The sequence below is a fragment of the Musca autumnalis genome, unplaced genomic scaffold (genome assembly GCF_047663935.1).
Source record: "Musca autumnalis isolate F117 unplaced genomic scaffold, ASM4766393v1 scaffold_1, whole genome shotgun sequence".
NCBI lineage: Eukaryota > Metazoa > Arthropoda > Insecta > Diptera > Muscidae > Musca > Musca autumnalis.
Genome location: NW_027411644.1, coordinates 109,458,730 through 109,477,308, shown reverse-complemented (window position 1 = coordinate 109,477,308; position 18,579 = coordinate 109,458,730). Strand labels below are relative to the sequence as shown.

The 18,579-nt window shown below is 34.5% G+C and overlaps 1 protein-coding gene across 1 annotated transcript; it reads left to right on the top strand.

Annotated features, from left to right (window-relative positions):
- Nucleotides 1-7,253: 7,253 nt before the first annotated feature.
- On the top strand, nucleotides 7,254-14,726 carry PIG-L (phosphatidylinositol glycan anchor biosynthesis class L). The gene is made up of 4 exons (XM_073987987.1): nucleotides 7,254-8,082; nucleotides 8,153-8,443; nucleotides 11,188-11,281; nucleotides 11,387-14,726. The coding sequence occupies exons 1-4, from the start codon at nucleotides 7,656-7,658 to the stop codon at nucleotides 11,562-11,564; spliced, it is 990 nt and encodes a 329-aa protein (XP_073844088.1). The 5' UTR covers nucleotides 7,254-7,655; the 3' UTR covers nucleotides 11,565-14,726.
- Nucleotides 14,727-18,579: the final 3,853 nt, after the last annotated feature.

Below are 18,579 nucleotides of genomic sequence, written 5' to 3'. Positions count from 1 at the left end.
CAGTTCGAAAAACACAAATACACTCACACATATTCATTGCCACACCAACTAACAACCTCACTGCCGACAAAATTTTCTTGTCAGTAATCAATGTAAGTGCTTTGAAAGTAACTTCAATTTTTTTCCGAACGTCTACACATGCAAGTGTCAGTTCGAAAAAATTGAAGTTTCGAATATAATATGTATACACAACTGTCTGTAAGTTACTTGCATGTGTAATCATTGGGTAAAACTTCAAGGCAATTGGTCTGTTCCATGGCACAATTACCCAGGTAGTGGCATCGTAAAATTTTGAATATGTTATGTCAAAACTTTCTTTGTGTTGTTGGGGAAATTACAACAAAAATATTTTTTTATAAAGGGATTTGACTTTTCATATTCGATCAGCTGGTGTGATACCACTACCTGGTAGTTCTGTCATGGTCTGTTCCTTTACTTTTGAAAATGGTAAAACCGGCAAAATTAGTAAAACTTGTAAAGTGCTCCCATATGAACTTTATGGTGTCTGAAGTAAAAGAACGCCTTTCGAGTAAAAAGTGGTAAAACTTGAAGATTCTTGCACGTTAAGGAGCAGAGCTAATATACACAAGCTGTGCTCCTTTACTTACCTGAGTTTACCATTTTTAACCTGCAAAGCGTTCCTTAACCCCAAAAAGTGGCAAAACTGGCAGCAATTTTTAGGGAGTGAGAGAGGAGAGAGAGCACATATGCCATTCTCTTCTACCACAGGCTACCAGCAAAATTTCTCCAGGTAAAAAATGGTAGAACTGTTTTTTTCGACTTTTGATTGACGATTATTTCACAGAGAGGGAAAAAATGGGCAAAAACAGAAGAAAAAGTCGAACGCTGACAAAACTAAATTAAAAACAGTGAAATAAAAGACGAAAATTGATTTTTTGTGTTTCTTTTTTGATATTGCTACCAGATCTACCATTTTTTCGTTCCTTTACTTTTCTGGTAAAAATGTTCATGAGAGAGCAATTTTGACACTTTTCTCTTTTACCACTGTTACCATTAAAAAAGTAAAGGAACAAAGCTACAATCTGTGTATCTGTGTGTACTGATTGAAAAATATGCCAAACTATTTTAAAACAATTGAATTCAGTGATTTCTAAAAATGGTTGTAAAACATTTGTATGGAAGAAACGTTTCTGTTTTGTAATTAAACAAACATTAAATCATGTCCACAACTTGATTATGTGGAAAATCCTTGCAACTTCATTCATTTCTTGCTCAAAAAAGTTTTTATAAAGAAAACCACTTGTTGCTTTTTGCTCTGTTCCTTTGCGTGCAAGAAACTTTAATCTTTACTACTTTTTACTCGAAAAGTGGTCCTTTATGTCTTGTTCATATTAAGGCTAATTCGCTCTCTATTCGTTGTTCGAACCAAAATTACGATATAATTTCTTCATTTCCCATACAAAATTTTGAGAACGAACAACGATTTTTGTACATTGTTCAATTTAAATTACTCTCAGAACGACTATAAAATATGTCCCATCTCTAATACCCCGGTTACACTATTGAAGGTTAACCCACTGGGTTTAATAGATCCAGTGGGTTAATCTTTGCTGGTTACACTTAGCTTTTCGAGGATATAAACTGTCAGCTGATGTTTGTTTACGTATACATACAAAATAACTAATAAAGTCGTGTTTTACACTTTTACAATTTCTCGTATGACATATCATCCCCTCTTTGCTCATATTGGTATATTTTACACACAGGGATACATTTTTGTATCATGGTATCAAGCGTACTTTTTATTAAAAAAGTGTCTTATGTAAAAAATTAAATAATTATATGATTTTCAATTAACTTTAGATTTATTAACTCCATAAAATCTCATGCGACCAATCGTAAACGTGTAAAACACGACAAACTCTGTTGCAAAAACAGTTGCAACTTTTGGTACTTTTTGAGTAGAGTTGGATTTTTTTGCACAAATACCGAATACAACACTGTATTTTTGGTGGATTTGTGCCGGATTTAAAATAAACCCAGTCGTGAGAGGATTTAATTTTTGTATGGCAAATCTGGTCAGATTTGACCAGATTAAGCAATAAATCCTCTTGAAGTGGGTTAACCCGGCAAAAAACTGTAGTGTAACCGTGCTATAACAAATGAGAGAATTTATCGAAATAATACCCCGTTTATATATAACCGGATTTAACAAACCGACTGGATTTTAAATGCCAATTCCATTGCTTATATTTCAAATAAATCCTCATAAAGAAGGTTAACCCTGCAAAATTCTATAATATAAACGCCGTATAAATTAATTATGACAGGAAAAATACAAAATTTAAAAATTTATTAAAAACCCAAACATTTTCAGAAAAACTACAAAGTATGAATGAAAGTAAACGATTTAACGACTAGTTTACATTCGAATCATAGCAAATTTTGTCTTATCTTTCATTGCAATTGCATATTAATTAACATTATGCTATGTTTACATTTACGAAATCCACTCGATTTCATCTGTCAAATCCATAGGTTAAACGTCAAATGAAATCCAATGGATTTCAGATGAGATTTCATTTGATGTTTGAGCTATGAAATTGACAGATGAAATCGAGTGGATTTCGTAAATGTAAACTTAGCATTACTCGTCTTTTGCTGAAACTTTCTTTAAAATCAGTGTTCGAAAATAAACACTATAATATCGTACCGTACCGTTCTGTACCGTACCAAGGTGGATAGGTACACTACGATAGTGTACCGCTCCGGAACACAAACACTAAAAATATTTTAGTGATACTGTACCGGAACACAACGATAATCGTAGTGTACCGCATCCCGGAGCACTAAAAATCGTAGTGCTCCGACTGCGGAGGACTAAAAATCGTAGTGTTCCGACTGCGGAGCACTAAAAATTTTAGTGTTCCGACTGCGGAGCACTAAAACTTTTAGTGTTCCGACTGCCGGATCACTAAAAATTTATTTGTAATTTGTATTTATTTGTATTTATTAAAAAAAATTATAAAATATTTAATTTTCCTCACCAATCATAATAAACTCCTTTGTGGTATTTTCTATGTATCCACAGTCAGAACTCTACAATTTTTAGTGCGCCATTGTACAAGAACCGAATTAAAGTTTGTCATATTTTCTACTTAAGTTCCCAACGATATTAATTAATATGTATACATACATGGATATAACAGGTGTATCTGTGTTTTTATGTCTTAATTTTTACTTATCTCAAAAATTATAAATATTTAATTTTCCTCCCAAATCATAATAAACTCGTGTGTGGTACATTATCATTACGTTATTTTTTAGTGTTCCGACATGTGGTACACTACGATTTTTTAGTGCTCCGACTGCGGAACACTACGATTTTAAAGGCCTGCGTACATAAGCTGCCTTGCCTGATTGCCTTGCTTTCCTGCTTCATTTCTGACATAATAAAAATAAAAGAATAAAGAAGGCCGAGCAAATTTCGAACTGGGTTGCACTTTTCTTTTTTGTTCTTTTATCAGAAGCAAGCAAGGTAAGCAGGCAAGGCAGCTTATGTACTCACCCCTTTAGTGTTCCGACTGCGGAGCACTACGATTTTTAGTGTTCCGACTGCGGAGCACTACGGTTTTTAGTGCTCCGACTGCGGAGCACTACGATTTTTAGTGTTCCGACTGCGGTACCCAACGTTTTTAGTGTACCAAAATATGGTACACTACGTTTTTCGTTGTGCTCCGGAACAGTATCACTAAAATATTTTTAGTGTTTGTGTTCCGGAACACTAACGCTAAAAATATTTTAGTGATACTGTTCTCGGAGCGGTACACTATGTTAGTGTACTGTTTATTTTCGAACTCTGTTTAAAATCAGTAAACAAAAACCATGAAAATATGAATTGTGTACCATGTCATATGAACGGGTTAATTCGTGTACGTAATTATGAGAACGAACGACGCATGGTAGAATAAGGAAGGTAGAACAGGTTCGAAAAAACCATAGAAAATCAACCCTACACCTATGCCCGCTTTCTTTCAAAATTGTCAATGGCGACAAACTTCAAGTTTTGTTTTTGTTTATTTTTTGTTTTCAAAATTAATAAAATGTTAAAAAAATTAATGGAACGCTTTAAAGAAAAACAAATAAATACCTATATACATATGTATTTTTTATGGAGATCTGCTAAAAATGTTGCTGCTACAGATGTTGGTGTTGTAGCATCGCAGATATGTACATATTTCAGTTATCTGGTGAGTCAGATATTCTGCAACTGGACTGGTTGCGCCCATAAAGAATCAGGAGACAGTGGTGAGTGATCTAAACAAATGCAGCGTGTCATGTGGTCCCAATTCACATGCGCCGGACATGTGTTGGATATCGTAGCATCAATTCGGGCCCGATACTAATTGAATCGACTGCATTGTCCGATAAAGCCACCCGTTTTATCTTGATAGTTGGCGTTCTACTGCTGCAATGGATGGGTGGTGGTGGCCTCCGAATACGGAATACACACTGTAGCATTGTGCATCCTGCTCAACTGTATCAGTATGAATGATATTCAAGTCTGCCTGATAGGTTGGTTGATAAAGAGGTCATCTTTTATACCTATTTTCCAGATCATGAAGATCTCGACTGACGTGCCTGGGCGAGGGAAGCCTGTCCACTATGTCGTGGCAATGATGCTCACGGTGATAACACCCAATAAGGTACTGCATCGACAACATTTTTTTGTGCTGATGCAAGGGTAAAATCTTCGTCTCCGTCTTCAGTAATGTCATGTGGGCACGTTTGAATATTTTTCTACTGCGTAGCGCTAACGTTTGCAACATTTGCATACCACGATGGCGCCGCATAGCTTACCACAAATGGGCCTATTGTTTTCCAAGAGGTTACAAGATTTCGATATTCTGCATGCCAGCAATCTGAGGACCTTATTCCTGTTTTTGATCTGTGGCATGCTATGGAAATTTAAACCCAATATCTTGGGGTGTTAGTGGTCGAAATCATTGACCAATATGTTCTATTGAGACCAATTTCAGCCGTCTATGTGCTGAACAGAGTAGTGGCGGATATTTTCAGATCACATTTAACCTATCGCACAATCATCCACATACATTATAGCCTCAATATAGTTACACGAAACTTATCTTTTTTAATTGTAACGGCTTTTGTTTTAATTTTATTTTTATTATGATACAAATGCTGGTATGTATGAAATTTGTCATAATTGTAACATTAAAAACAAAACATATCAAAATGAGTTTGACACAAGTCGGTCACTAAAGAAAAAAAATTGTAATCAGCTGTGAGCTCTGCTATACCTTTCTTTTTATACCATGGAACGACGTGATTCAAATGCTGGTTTGAACATGGCATTACTTATTTTTAGTATACAATTGATATTTATAGCCCCGTTCCTTTACGTTCAATAATCTTCAAGTTTTACAACTTTTTAATCGAAAAGCGTTCCTTTACTTCAGACACAATACAATTCATACGGGAGCAGGTGTCAACTTTTACTACTTTTGCTGGTTTTACCATTTTCAAAAGTAAAGGAACAGACCAAGTGTGTTTAAAGAAAGCTTTTTTGTGCGAAAAGAATTTTATTTTTTTTTTTTGGATTTTCAGTTTTAATATAATTAGCTGTGTCTGGTTACCCTAAAATTTGTAACAATTTGTACCAATTGTTGCTGGAAGTCGTCTGTTAACACAAAAAACCAGCAAAAGAGAGCGATTCGAGAGAGACATTTTGACAGTTCTTTCACTGAGAGCTTGCAAATTCTTGCTGGACAAATTTCTTCTAGCAAACACTTGCAAGCTCTTCTTCTTCCTGAAAACAATCAATCAGCCGTTTTTAGTTTTTTGTAGATTTATGTTTGTGAACATTAAAAACAATTTTATTGTGGAAATAACATATTCTAATTGTATTGTTTTATGGAGAATAAATTTGTAAAGTGGAAAAATACTTTTTTGTTTCATTTTCTTTTTTATTTTTAAGAAAATACGACGTGTTTGCTTCCTTTGTTGGCGGACAAATTGTTCTGTTTTGGCAAGTCAGCTGATTGCTTGCTGGTTTTTGCTGGGAAGGTGTCTGTTTACTTTTTATAATTTTCTAGCAAAAGAGAATAAAAACCCCTTACTCTCTGAGAAAGTTCTTGCTGGACAATTCTTGCTGGGAAAGTAACCAGACAGACTTATTGTTCTTCTTTATGTTTTGTTCTTCTTTATAGCTCTGTTCCAGAACTAAAAAGTTTTTACAATTTTTACCACATTTACACATTTTGCGTTCCCGTACACAAAATTTATATGAAAATCGTTTACGACTTTTACAACTTTATAAAGTACGGGAACAGACCATATGTTTGTTTTAAGTTATCACTCGTAATGCCAGATTGTTTAGTTTTTAGAAACCATGGTACAAATACACAGGTAGCCGCATCGGCAATTGTTGGCAACATAAGATGTCAAAATTTGACATCAATTCAATGCAATTGACACATTATGTTACCATCAGCTGGCATGATAATGCTACCTGTATTATTGTACCATGTTAGAAACAATAAATCATGGTACAATAATACAGGTAGCATTATCATGCCAGCTGATGGTAACAAAATGTGTCAATTGCATTGAATTGATGTCAAATTTTGACATCTTATGTTGCCAACAATTGCCGATGCGGCTACCTGTGTATTTGTACCATGCAATAAATATTTGTTCCATGGTACAAACACACAGGTAGCCGCATCGGCAATTGTTGGTAACATAAGATGTCAATATTTGACATCAATTGAATGCAATTGACACATTATGTTACCATCAGCTGGCATGATAATGCCACCTGTATTATTGTACCATGCTTTGTTCGAAGAAAAACGTGATTTTGACGAAAAAAATTATGTGGCAATTATGCGGTTTTGTTGATTGAGAAATAATGGACATTTGCGAATTTTTTCAATAAAATGATAAAAAAATATGAAATTAAATGTGGTTTTGTTAATAAAACAATATTTTTATTATATTTAAGTGCTTTTGGAATGTGACATGTTATCAAAAAAATACAATTCCACTTGATAAACCAAAAGTGGTTTCATTCCGAAAGAATTTTTCGTTTTTCGGTTTCTGAAGAAGCTAAATACGGAATCAATTCCACTTTCTATCGGAATTCGTTTCTGTGGCATGCCTGATGGACCTACTGCCTTGACATTTTGTCTCAGTGTATAAATCAGCTGACTACAAAAATGAAAAATAGAAGCAAAACAAAATGTCAAACCAAATTCATTAATTGACACATACAATTGTCAAATAAGAATAAAAGTGGACAAATGAGGACTAAATAAAAAAAATCAACCAAACAGATCGAGGGGACCAGGCTGTAAAACATATCGAACGAAAATTGCAAGTCTAAAGAGGAAGCACAAAATTTAATGGTCTCATAAAAATATAACTTTGTAAATAAAGCGAGTACGAAGTAGCCAATTTCATATTTATTCATGACAACAATTCGTTTGATGTGTTCTTTTTGCTAAGAATAAAATAGTGCTCCGCAACTACGTCGACCCCTTGTATTGGCTAAAATTGTGTTTATTGGTCACGCCGCCCGTCGTTTAACTTAGTATTGAAATCAGCTGTTTTCATTGCTGCCTTTCTACGATCTCTGAAAGCTACTACCACAACGGTCCATTTGCAATGAAATGAATGTGTCCTGGTTGAATTCATTGATTGGTTCCGTTATTAATACCACCATCTACAGTGCTTATCAACAGCAACGTAACCAGTTAATCGGAGATTCGACAGGGCTCAGTGTTTTGCAGTCAACACTTGCTGCACTCCATCCAAAAACTGTCTATCTACGATTGTTGGATAAATCTACTGAAGCCCTGGAGCACTTAGCTTACGCTTCGATAGCATACTTTCTAGTATGCCTAGCTATTTATACATTAATCTTCCGGTACAAGGGACTAGGTCAGTTGCGACTGCCATGGCCAACTTTATATGCTGCCAAAAGGGTATTATTTGTTACCTCACATCCCGATGATGAGTGTATGTTCTTTGGTCCGTTAATATATTCGTTAACGCGTCAAAAACAGTGTGAAGTATATTTGCTGTGTTTGTCGAATGGTGAGTAGCACATACATACATGTTTGTAGTTGTGGTTAAGGATTGTAATTTGTTTGTTTTCCATTTCTAGGCAATTATGAAAAACAGTCCTCCAAACGTCGTGAAGAGCTATGGCAAGCTTGCACCCATCTGGGCCTACCTCAGGGCAATATTATACTAGTCAATGCAACCAACTTACCCGATGATCCAAATGTTGACTGGAAAACAGATGCTGTGGCAAGCATTATTTTGCACACAGTTGAAACGCTAAGTATTCAGGCCCTTTTCACATTTGATCGTGACGGTGTTAGTCAACATCCAAATCATTGTGCTGTATATTATGCTGCTGCGTCCTTATGTCTAACCAATTTGTTACCAAAAGGTAAGTTGAACGATTCAATGGACTAATAGTCTAATGAGACTTATCTCAAACCAATGAAATCAAATCCAAGGTACTTACGTAACTTTGAACCCCATATCTCGCAAACTTCCTTCGAGGGCATCTAACCTTAGGTTGTCAGATGCGCAGCCGCTATACACAGTGACAGCTTCACGCGTTTGTTGTATTCAACCTGATACCTGGATTGTTTGTTGAAATTGAGGGTAAAAATGAATGGAGGAAAGAAATTTCCGGGACATTGTTGTTGTAAAAGTGTTTATTATATGTTTGTAAGTTCGTGTTCTGCTTAATCAGGCTCTGGGTATATCTCCCGTTGTAGGAATGTGGCTGTTTCGATGGGATGTAATCTCTGCTCTACTGGAGTTAGTTGAGTATGAGGATTGGGAGGGCTGTTGAAAAGTTGCAGTGTGTCGTGCGGACGTGTGCCGCATACTGGGCAGATGTTTTGCACGGTGTCATCGATCCTTGATCTGTAGGGATTCGGCCAGCTGTTGTTCTTCAGCTGCGATAGATGGGGGATGTTCTCCGAGGACCGCATTCACACGATAGTTGTTTATGGCATCTGTGTGAATGCTATTTAAACCTGATTGATAGATTTGTTGATATATTGGTTCTCTCTTGTAATGTGGGACGTTGGAAGATCCCTCCTCCATATGGTGATTAGGATGGCTCTCACGGTAATGCCCAAGCAAGTACTGCAACGAAAGCATAGCATTGTATTGTTGTACTAGAAGAATTTAGCTTTGTTTCTTTACGTTAAAGTTTCTTAAAGCTTTACCAGTTTTACCATTTTTAACTAGAAAAGCCTTCCTTAACCCCCAAGAGAGCAGCAAAGAGAGAAGCAAAGTTTAAGAGAGAGCATGTCGAAATTGGTTTCTCTTTTACTACTTTCTGCTCGACAAATTTCGCGTTGTAAAAAGTGGAAAATCTGTCAAACTGACATTAATTTGAGACAATTAAGGCAAAAGAAACAAGAAAACAATGCGCACTGTCAAAGCAAAATAAAAAGAAATCAAATCAAATAAAAAAATTAAACCAGTGAAATAAAAATAAAAAACAGTTACATTTATTTTGTTTGTTGTTATTTTTCAAGAAGCCATGTTTTTTTTTGTGCAACACTTGTTACGTGAGAGCAATTTTGACAGTTCTCTCTTTTGCTACTTTTGCTATTAAAAAAGTAAGGAACAACGCTTTGTCTCCTCATGTAGATGGTCCAATGAAGACATGTGGAGGCAACTATTGCAGGTATTTGCATATTCCTCTGGTGGAAAAAGGTGCTACGATCAGTCAAATAGAAGTTCACCCGTTCACTAATGCCTTCAGGGAAGGTACTTTACGCGAAGATCGTACAATCATCCGCATGCGTTACGATTTCAATGGCGTCTGGAGGGGGTGGAATACAGGAGAGGTAAAGGTTAAATCGTTCCGGAGATATCACTCCACATTGAGGAACTTCATATTTCATTCGACGTGGTTTTGAAATTCTTGTTCCTGAATTCCACGTACGACTGTCGTCCACACATATACATAATTGGTTATCCAATGTTTCAAACTTGGCCGGAAGGTAGTCTGCTCGATGTCCTCAAACAGCGTGGAGTGCTTAACAGCATCAAAGGCTTTTGATAAATCAAGCGTCACCATCACGGCTAGCTCTGGTTGAGTCATCGACTAATGCGACGTACACCCATACATTCCATGTACGGGTCATCACGCTCAAGAGAGATATGTCTGTATTGAACAGACCGGTGCAATAGGAAAGCTATTTCCCCACTTCCACTTCTCGTGCGATCTTTCCTGAGTACGTTGTAACCACCACAACGCTGCAAGCTGCAGTTGTTGTTGAGCTTGGTTTCCGACTCATGAAGTACAATATTTCCTCGATCTAACCTCGGAGTCCATTGCAATTAAATTGCAAAAAGGATGCATTTTCTGGATTGGAACAACAACGGTTGGTGTTAAATTGCGCGTGTGGTTGCTGTTGGGGGGAGTGCGAAGAAGTCGCGTAATCTGACGACGATTCACTGGGGGCTGTGTTCACGCAGCATGCAGCAACATAGTCAATCGTATGGACGAGTCCAGATGCATATTACCGAAATTTGAGTGTGGTGACAAACTGAGCACATCCAAGTTGGTTATGGATTTTCCTCCGCCCGGCACGAACCAAAATAATCTGGAAATATATAACATAAACGTGTATACTGAAGTGGGATCCGCTGGCCGGAACATGGGTGTTGTTTGTTTCCGGGTCAGTCCGGTATCGGAGAATCCGCTACCGCGGGATGGTTTAATATTTGGTTGTTGTAGCAACGCAAATATGTTCTTCGTGTATTATTTCAGTTATCAGGTTCTGGTTTCTCTGTATCGTTTCGCTGGTTTTTCATTAAGTTGTCGAGGGAAAAGTATACAATAAAGCATTATTCTGGTTATCGGAATACCCTTACTATAATATTTACAACAATAATTGTAGTCTGTTTGTAGATGTCTGTGACAGTCTTAGAACTGAAACAGTGCATTGTCGGATATGCTAATGTTGATAATGTTGTCGTTTAAATGTCTAGTTCATGGTGTTTATCTTCGACTTGGAGCATAGATGATAGAACTGCGCGTGTTAACAGCGCACAATTAAGAAGGATATTCAATTAAAAATTTAATTTATATGTTTAAAAAATACTTGAATTGATATGTTTGGATTTCTGTTAATTCCATTATTTCTTTTGAATTTTCAGATTGTAAATTTTATACATTGGACTCCATTAACATAGTGCGCAAATACTTATCAATTTTTGATATAATTTGTACATGTTTTATGTCAAGATATTGGTAAGTAGGAAAAATTCGCGGTAGCAATTTATTAACAAAAGAACATTTCAAAATTTTACAAATAAAAAATTATAAAAACCCCTTTTCTAATCCCATTCCTTCTAGGTGTATTTTAAGCTGGCAAGAATCCTCAATTGTTCGCAATGCAATGAAAAAACACCAATCGCAAATGAAATGGTTCCGTTGGCTGTATATTTATTTTTCTCGTTATATGTTTATAAACTCAATACGTGAAGTAAATTTAACCGATGTTGAGTTGGAAATGCAAATTCATGACAATTAAAGATATTGATTGTCCAGCAAACATAAAGAAAAATTGCCATGCAAACAAACTAAAGGATAAGTACAACAAAATTTGCCAAGGAAACTTATAGCAATAATTATTAAGAAGATGCACAGCTAAAGAATGGCGAAGTATTTATGATAAAAAACACTAATGATGATGATAATGAAACCAAATATTTTTTTAAACATCAAGAAATGGAAATGCGACTCCATTTCTAAATTTTTAAATATTCTCTAGAAAAGAATCAACTAACTACCTTCAACTACAACTCTGATTGATAATAAGAAGATTTGTAGCATGTACTGCTAATGGCTTCAGTTGTAGTATCAATTCAAATTTAAAAATTTTTGTCAGAATAGGTTTTTCTAAAACCTCACAAGTAAAAAGATGATAATGCAAATACAGATATTGTGAGAGAGCAGAAGTTGAAAAATGAGAGCGAGAGAGAGAGCGAGATAATGCAAATTTTACAGCTTTCAAATTTCGAGCAACATAACAAAATGAAACGCTTTACAAAATACAATATATAAAGAGAACACATACATTTATATACACTATTATCAATTATATACACTTTTATATATTGCCAATTGTACATACATACATTTTATTGATTTTAATTTTTTTTTTTGTTGTATAATAACTCCTTTTTAAAACTCTATGTCCTTTCCAAGTTGTTGTAGCTGTATAGTGATTGTGAGATTTATTAATTTTTAGCAACATCAGTAACTGCAGTAATATTTCTCTGTTGATTCACAATAATTCGGAGACAGAGATATAGTTTCCGTTATGTATATTCTTGTTATGGCGCCAAGTCATTATTATTCTACAGAATAATTTCTATATTTAATTAAGTATGTACATGCATACATATGTATTTGAAATCAAAATAATCTTATAGCTCTGTGCAAGAACTTGCCATGGCACATGTGTATAAATTAAAGCACAAAATTCATCTCTATTGGATCGATGGAATGGGTTAAATGCAGATCAAAATATCGGATCTATCATGACTTCCTTTGAATGGGTTCAAATTCTGATTAAAAGATCGGATCTTTCACGACTTCATTTGAATGGGTTCAAATGCTGATGAAAAGATCGGATCTTTCACAACTTCATTTTAACCAATGCAAAAGATCCAGTGAAATCATGGCATCTCATGGAACCACTTCCATAAAATTTTGCTGGGAAGGAAAGCTCTGCCTCGACACCGTTAGGACACTCCGCGAAGTTGAAGGGTATGTAGACAAAGGAGATGAATCAGTCTCAAAATAAATCCTGGATGTAGGGGAATGGGAAGACTGACCCAGCATCGTCAATTTCTGATACAATTCCGGCCCTTCAACATTATGTAAAGTCCTATTTCCATATAATCCATGAAATACATACTAGCACTTAACAACTATCTATGTATTCAACGGGGACAATAACACTGTTTTAGTTCCTTGTGGTATTTTCATTGGCCGACTAATGCAAACTCCCTTGTTTTTCTCTTATTGTTGATCTATTAATATCTACCACTATTCAAGGATCACCAAATCCAATTTCAGCCTAAATTTTTTAACAAAATTTTAATTTTTAATTCCGCGTGTAAAACAACATATGTATATCAACACTGTGTTTTGTTTTGGCATGTCCTTCCAACACTCACAAGTTTTTCAAGGAATTTTGTGTAGAATTTAAACATGTATGTATATATTACGGGTGATTTGTATTATACAACAAAAACATGGGCCATAACAATTGTAAATATGAAATAAAAATCAAAAAAGAATAGTGCAATCCAAAATAGTCATCCTAAAAATTTTATATTTTAAACTTCTTTCCATGATTCCTTAGCAAAATAAAACATATACCATTATTCGAAAAAAAAACTCTTCATTTAAGTTGTAGGCTTTAAAAAAAATTAAATTAAAATTATACTTAAATTAAAGCTTATTTTGGGCATTAATTTTGATAAAAGATGTTTTTAATAAAAGAGTTTAATTTGTCGATCAAAAAATGTTTTCTTCGTTTAGAATCACTTTTATTTGAATATTTTTTAACTAGGTTCTGATAAAAGTCTAGAGTTTCCACCGTTTTTAGGATTAGTTATTAAAGGCTAGTAAAATAAAAGTGAGAAAACTGTTTGAGGCCAGTAAACTTTCAGTTCTGTAGTAAAACAAAAAGTTTGTAATAACACTAATAATGAGATGATTCTATTACAAAATTACAAATCAATTGTAGCTTTTCATACACAATTTTTAGTTGTTTACCTATTTTGGTTGTAAGTAATATATAAAATATATTCATTATAAGCATTGGATACATATCCACATACCAATATCCGTACCACCAATATTTTTGGGTTTCTCCTTTAAACAAAATTACGTATACACAGACGTTTTCCTATAAAACACATTTTGTTAACTATAAAGCTTGTGATTTTTTGTTGTTAGAATTATTGAAATAACTTTTAATTAAAAATAAAAAAGTAATATTTAAAAAGCCTTAATATTTTAGACTGTCTTTGTTTTTTTTTTTAATTTTCAACAATCCCTCCTTGTAATTGTTTCCTCTAGACTTAATTGTAGTTATTATATAGTCTCCTCCTTTTTTAGAAATATACTTTTTCCTTTCCTCAGTAATTATTGTTACAAACACACACACACACATTTCATTAATCATTTGTCCACACTAGCGGGAATTTCATTAAAAATGTCATGATATGGTGCGTTTGTAGATCGAGTTCCATAATAGAGTAAAATCATGAAATTGCTGAAATCTTTTAATGAAATTCACTCTAGCGAGGACCGGGACTTAGAGACACCGCAATTTATAGCTTTTAAAGGAAGAAAAAGAAAATCAAGTGAATGCAAGAAAAAAGAAATATCGTTTTAATTTTTAGTTAAACAAAAAATAACTAAAATAAATATGTTGTGTTATTTTTGTAATACTTAAAAGTAATTCATTATTTAAATATATTGTAGAAATAAATGTACTTTAATACTTAAAAAACAAACATCAAAAACAACAATAACGCAAAGAACAAAGAAACAAAAGAGCATTATTTTATAATGACAGCGAAGCATGAAGACAATTTTAATAATAAAAATAAATAACACCGTTTTTGTATATGAAAAAGAAAATAAATAAAAAGAGAAGACAAACATTTTAAAATAATATTATTTGAATTTTCTTTCTGGTATTGAGTTCAAAGCACACCGACAGGACACCTCCAAGTTGATGGATGTGAAGTCAAACCTTAAATAAATCAAAAATGTCGATGGCTGAAAAGACTGACTCAGTACCGATCTCGACAACTATAATTCTAACTAATTTAAATTCAGAAGGAGATACCCTCAGCCGAAAACACAATCAAAATTTGAGTAAAGTTTTGTGTGATTTCTGGTAAAAGAATAATGAAAAATTCAAATTTGGCTGCACTTTGCCCTTTATACTTTTACCATAAATGACGCAAATCTTCACTTAAACGTTGATTGTGTTTTTGGCCTCACATACCAAGGAAAAATCCCGATCTCAAAAAACTCGTTCTCATATCAATGACCATAGAGACCACATTGAGTCATCAAACCCAAAAGCCCCTAAATGTTCAATTTTCCATGAGTAATTAATCCCTTTTGACCTTAGCCCATCAAAGGGAGGATCTGCCAACACACCGCAAGACAACCCTCGGAGTGGATAATGTGAAGTTTAAGGAGATAAACCAGCAACAACATATCAGGGATGTTGAAGGCTGTAAAGATTGACTCATCACCGGTTCCTACACCTGTGATTAATCTTAAGGCGGTGAGCAAAATTGAAATGAGATACATAACTTCAATTGGCCGAGAGAAATCCTGATCTCCACATACACTCTCTCTCTCACACAACAATGACCGCAGAGGCCAATCTCTAAAGCAGGGACGAGCTTCTTTGCTTAGATCGTATAGTGAGGGCGCCCACTGAGTTGTTTTTGAATTTGCCTCTCTCTCTCACGTACAGTGTAAATTAATGAAAACAAACAAAAACATAATGTGGTTGTTGCTTTTTACAGTGTTTTATTTAACTTGCCTTGGTGTGTGTTTAGTTCAAATCTGGTAACTCATTTTTAACACGGTTGCAGTTGACCAATCGAACTAAAACTTTGCACACTTCTCAGATTTGGATGACAATACACGAATATGAAATCAAAACCAATATTGGTCCATTTTTACACTGTTTTATCTAATTTGCTTTTCAAATCTGGTAACTAATTTTTCACATAGTTGCAGTTTACCAATCGAACTTAAAATTTGCACACTTTTTAGATTTGGATGACAATACATGAATCTGAAATCAAAACTAATATTGGTCCATTCTTACAGTGTTTTTACGGTGTCTAACTTGACACCCTTTTAAAATCTGGTAACTGAATTTTAGCACGGTTGCAGTTGACCAATCGAACTAACACTTTGCAAATTTTTCAGATTTAGATGACAATACATGAATATGAAACCAAAACAAATATGGGTCCATTGTTTCCTATAGCCCCCATATAACGGTACCACCCGATTTCCGGTATTTTGCTTTTCAAATCTGGTAACTCGTTTTTCACGCAGTTGCAGGTGACCAATCGTACTTAAACTTTGCACACTTTTCAGATTTGGATGACAATACATGAATATGAAATCAAAACTAATATTGGTCCATTCTTACAGTGTTTTTACGGTGTCTAACTTGACCCCTTTTAAAATCTGGTAACTGATTTTTAGCACGGTTGCAGTTGACCAATCGAACTAACACTTTGCACATTTTTCAGATTTAGATGACAATACATGAATATGAAACCAAAACCAACATGGGTCCATTTTTTTAGTATAGCCTCCATATAACGGTTCCACCCGACTTCTAGTATTTTGAGGATTTTGTCTTCATTTTTAGCCCGAATTTGCTGTAACTTGGCATTTGGAGTTCTCAATAGTCCAGGAACTTCCCCACTAAAAATTGTGGACGTAGGTCAAGGTTTAATATAGCATCCATACAACTGTACCACCCAATTTCAAGCATTTTAATCTACATTTTCTGCTCAAATTGACTGTAATTCGGCATTTGGGGTTCTCAGTGGTCAAAAAAATGTATTTACTAAAAAGTTAAAAATAAAAAATAATTTAAAAAAATTAAGTTTCAGTGTTTTATTTAGAAATGCACTTAAAACTAAAAAATAATTTGTCGCTTAGCCTCAATAAATACATATATTCTTTCTCATGATAGAGTCTCTAAGATAAAACGCTTGCCGTTTAATTTTGCCACCATTCATAATTTAAATACAAGCGTTTTATTTGAGAGATTCTATCATGAGAAAGAATATATTTATTGAGGCTAAGCGACAAATTATTTTTTAGTTTTAAGTGCATTTCTAAATAAAACACTGAAACTTAATTTTTTTTAAATTATTTTTTATTTCACTCATACGTTCATACATGTCTTCGCTTTGGTTGTATTTCTGTGGTCATCGCTGCTCTAAAGCAAAGCCGACCAAGAAGAGCGAGCGCTTAAATTGTTTATGTGTGGGTAAAATTACACTGACAGAACAGAACAGGGTGATGATTTTCATATTGAGTATGAAATGAAAAACACAGGAAAAAAGTTGTCACGGCGTGTTAGCGTTCAGAGCCAAACATAGTGGTGGGTGTGTGGGTTCGAATCGTTGGCTTTCCTTTTTCATTTGCATTATAGATCATAAAAAAGCTCGATTAATAAATTAAAAAAAATTAATACTAAAAATGATCTTCGCCTAAAAAGGCAAAATTTTCAAATAGAAAAAATATATTGTTGGCGCGTTCGCTTTGTATGACTAATGCTTTGTTCCAGAACCTGCAAGAAGCTACTATTTTTTACTACGATAACATTTTTTCCTTTATGTTATCGGATAAAATAGTAAAAATTAGTAGATTCTTGCAGTACTGGAACAAACCATATAATTAAAAATAATATACAGTGAATCACAGTCAAAAGTATCCACTTCAGTTTCTTTTATTAAAACTGTGATTGCTAAGAGTTGATTTATGATAGCGATTTCGTTCTTTTTATATTTGTACATTAGGGTCTTAACTTAAATATAATAAAATTAACGAAATTCGGGTAAATTTAGATAAAAAAATAAAAATTGTTAAACATCGATTTCTACCTCACAGTGAAAATTATCCACTCATATTATTTTTTTCGCACATTTCCCGTCATTAAATGATATTTTGTATGCGTATTATAATGACGCCTAAGGTAAGATGGATATACATTTTTTATTGTTGCATTACAGACGAGGCATTCTGCGTCATTAAAAATATTAATACAAAACAAAAAATCATTTTCAAATTCTTCCCTCCACATATTTGCTGTACAACTGCAAAATCTTTTCAGTGTACCCAAAAAAAAAAAACAAATAAAGCGGCATCAACCTGCTTGCATGACATTCAGTACAAAACTGAAGTAAAAAAATCAAAACATTTGCTCTTTTACTTTGCGTTCGGGTCGCGTGTGTGTGATTTGCCGAAAAACTTCGTAACCATATCAATACCAACGAACGGGTTTGCTCTAAAGCACAGCCGACCAAGAAGAGGGCACATAAAATTCTCAATACACATTTGCAACTTTTGACAGTGTGTTAGTAACGTTGTATGCACGCATGCTGCAAAACAAATCAAAACATTTGTGTGCTCTTTCGTTGCGTTCGGGTCGTGTGGGTGTGAATTGCCGAAAAACTTCGTAACTTTAACAATATCAAAGCACCACATTGCTCTAAAGGCTCAATCTCTCATGATTGATTCAGGCCTTTTGACCTCAACACCTTCGAATTGCATACGCTCACTTGCCCAGAGAAATTCTGATCTCAACAAACTCTGTTCTATACCAATGATGCAGAAATCAGGATGAGTTCAAAGTCAACCCCAATGGCCCTAATGGAACAATCACCCATGAGTGGTTCATCCCTTTTTATTTCAACAGCTTCTTCGAAGGAAAATGTGCTGCCTACACACCAGCAGGACACCCCTAG

Bases quoted from the DNA above. Each gene is read 5' to 3' on its own strand.
- PIG-L (XM_073987987.1), top strand. From the start codon at position 7,656: ATGAATGTGTCCTGGTTGAATTCATTGATTGGTTCCGTTATTAATACC. The intron at 8,444-11,187 runs GTAAGTTGAACG...TTGAATTTTCAG, and splicing joins AACCAATTTGTTACCAAAAG to ATTGTAAATTTTATACATTG. The intron at 11,282-11,386 runs GTAAGTAGGAAA...CATTCCTTCTAG, and splicing joins TGTTTTATGTCAAGATATTG to GTGTATTTTAAGCTGGCAAG.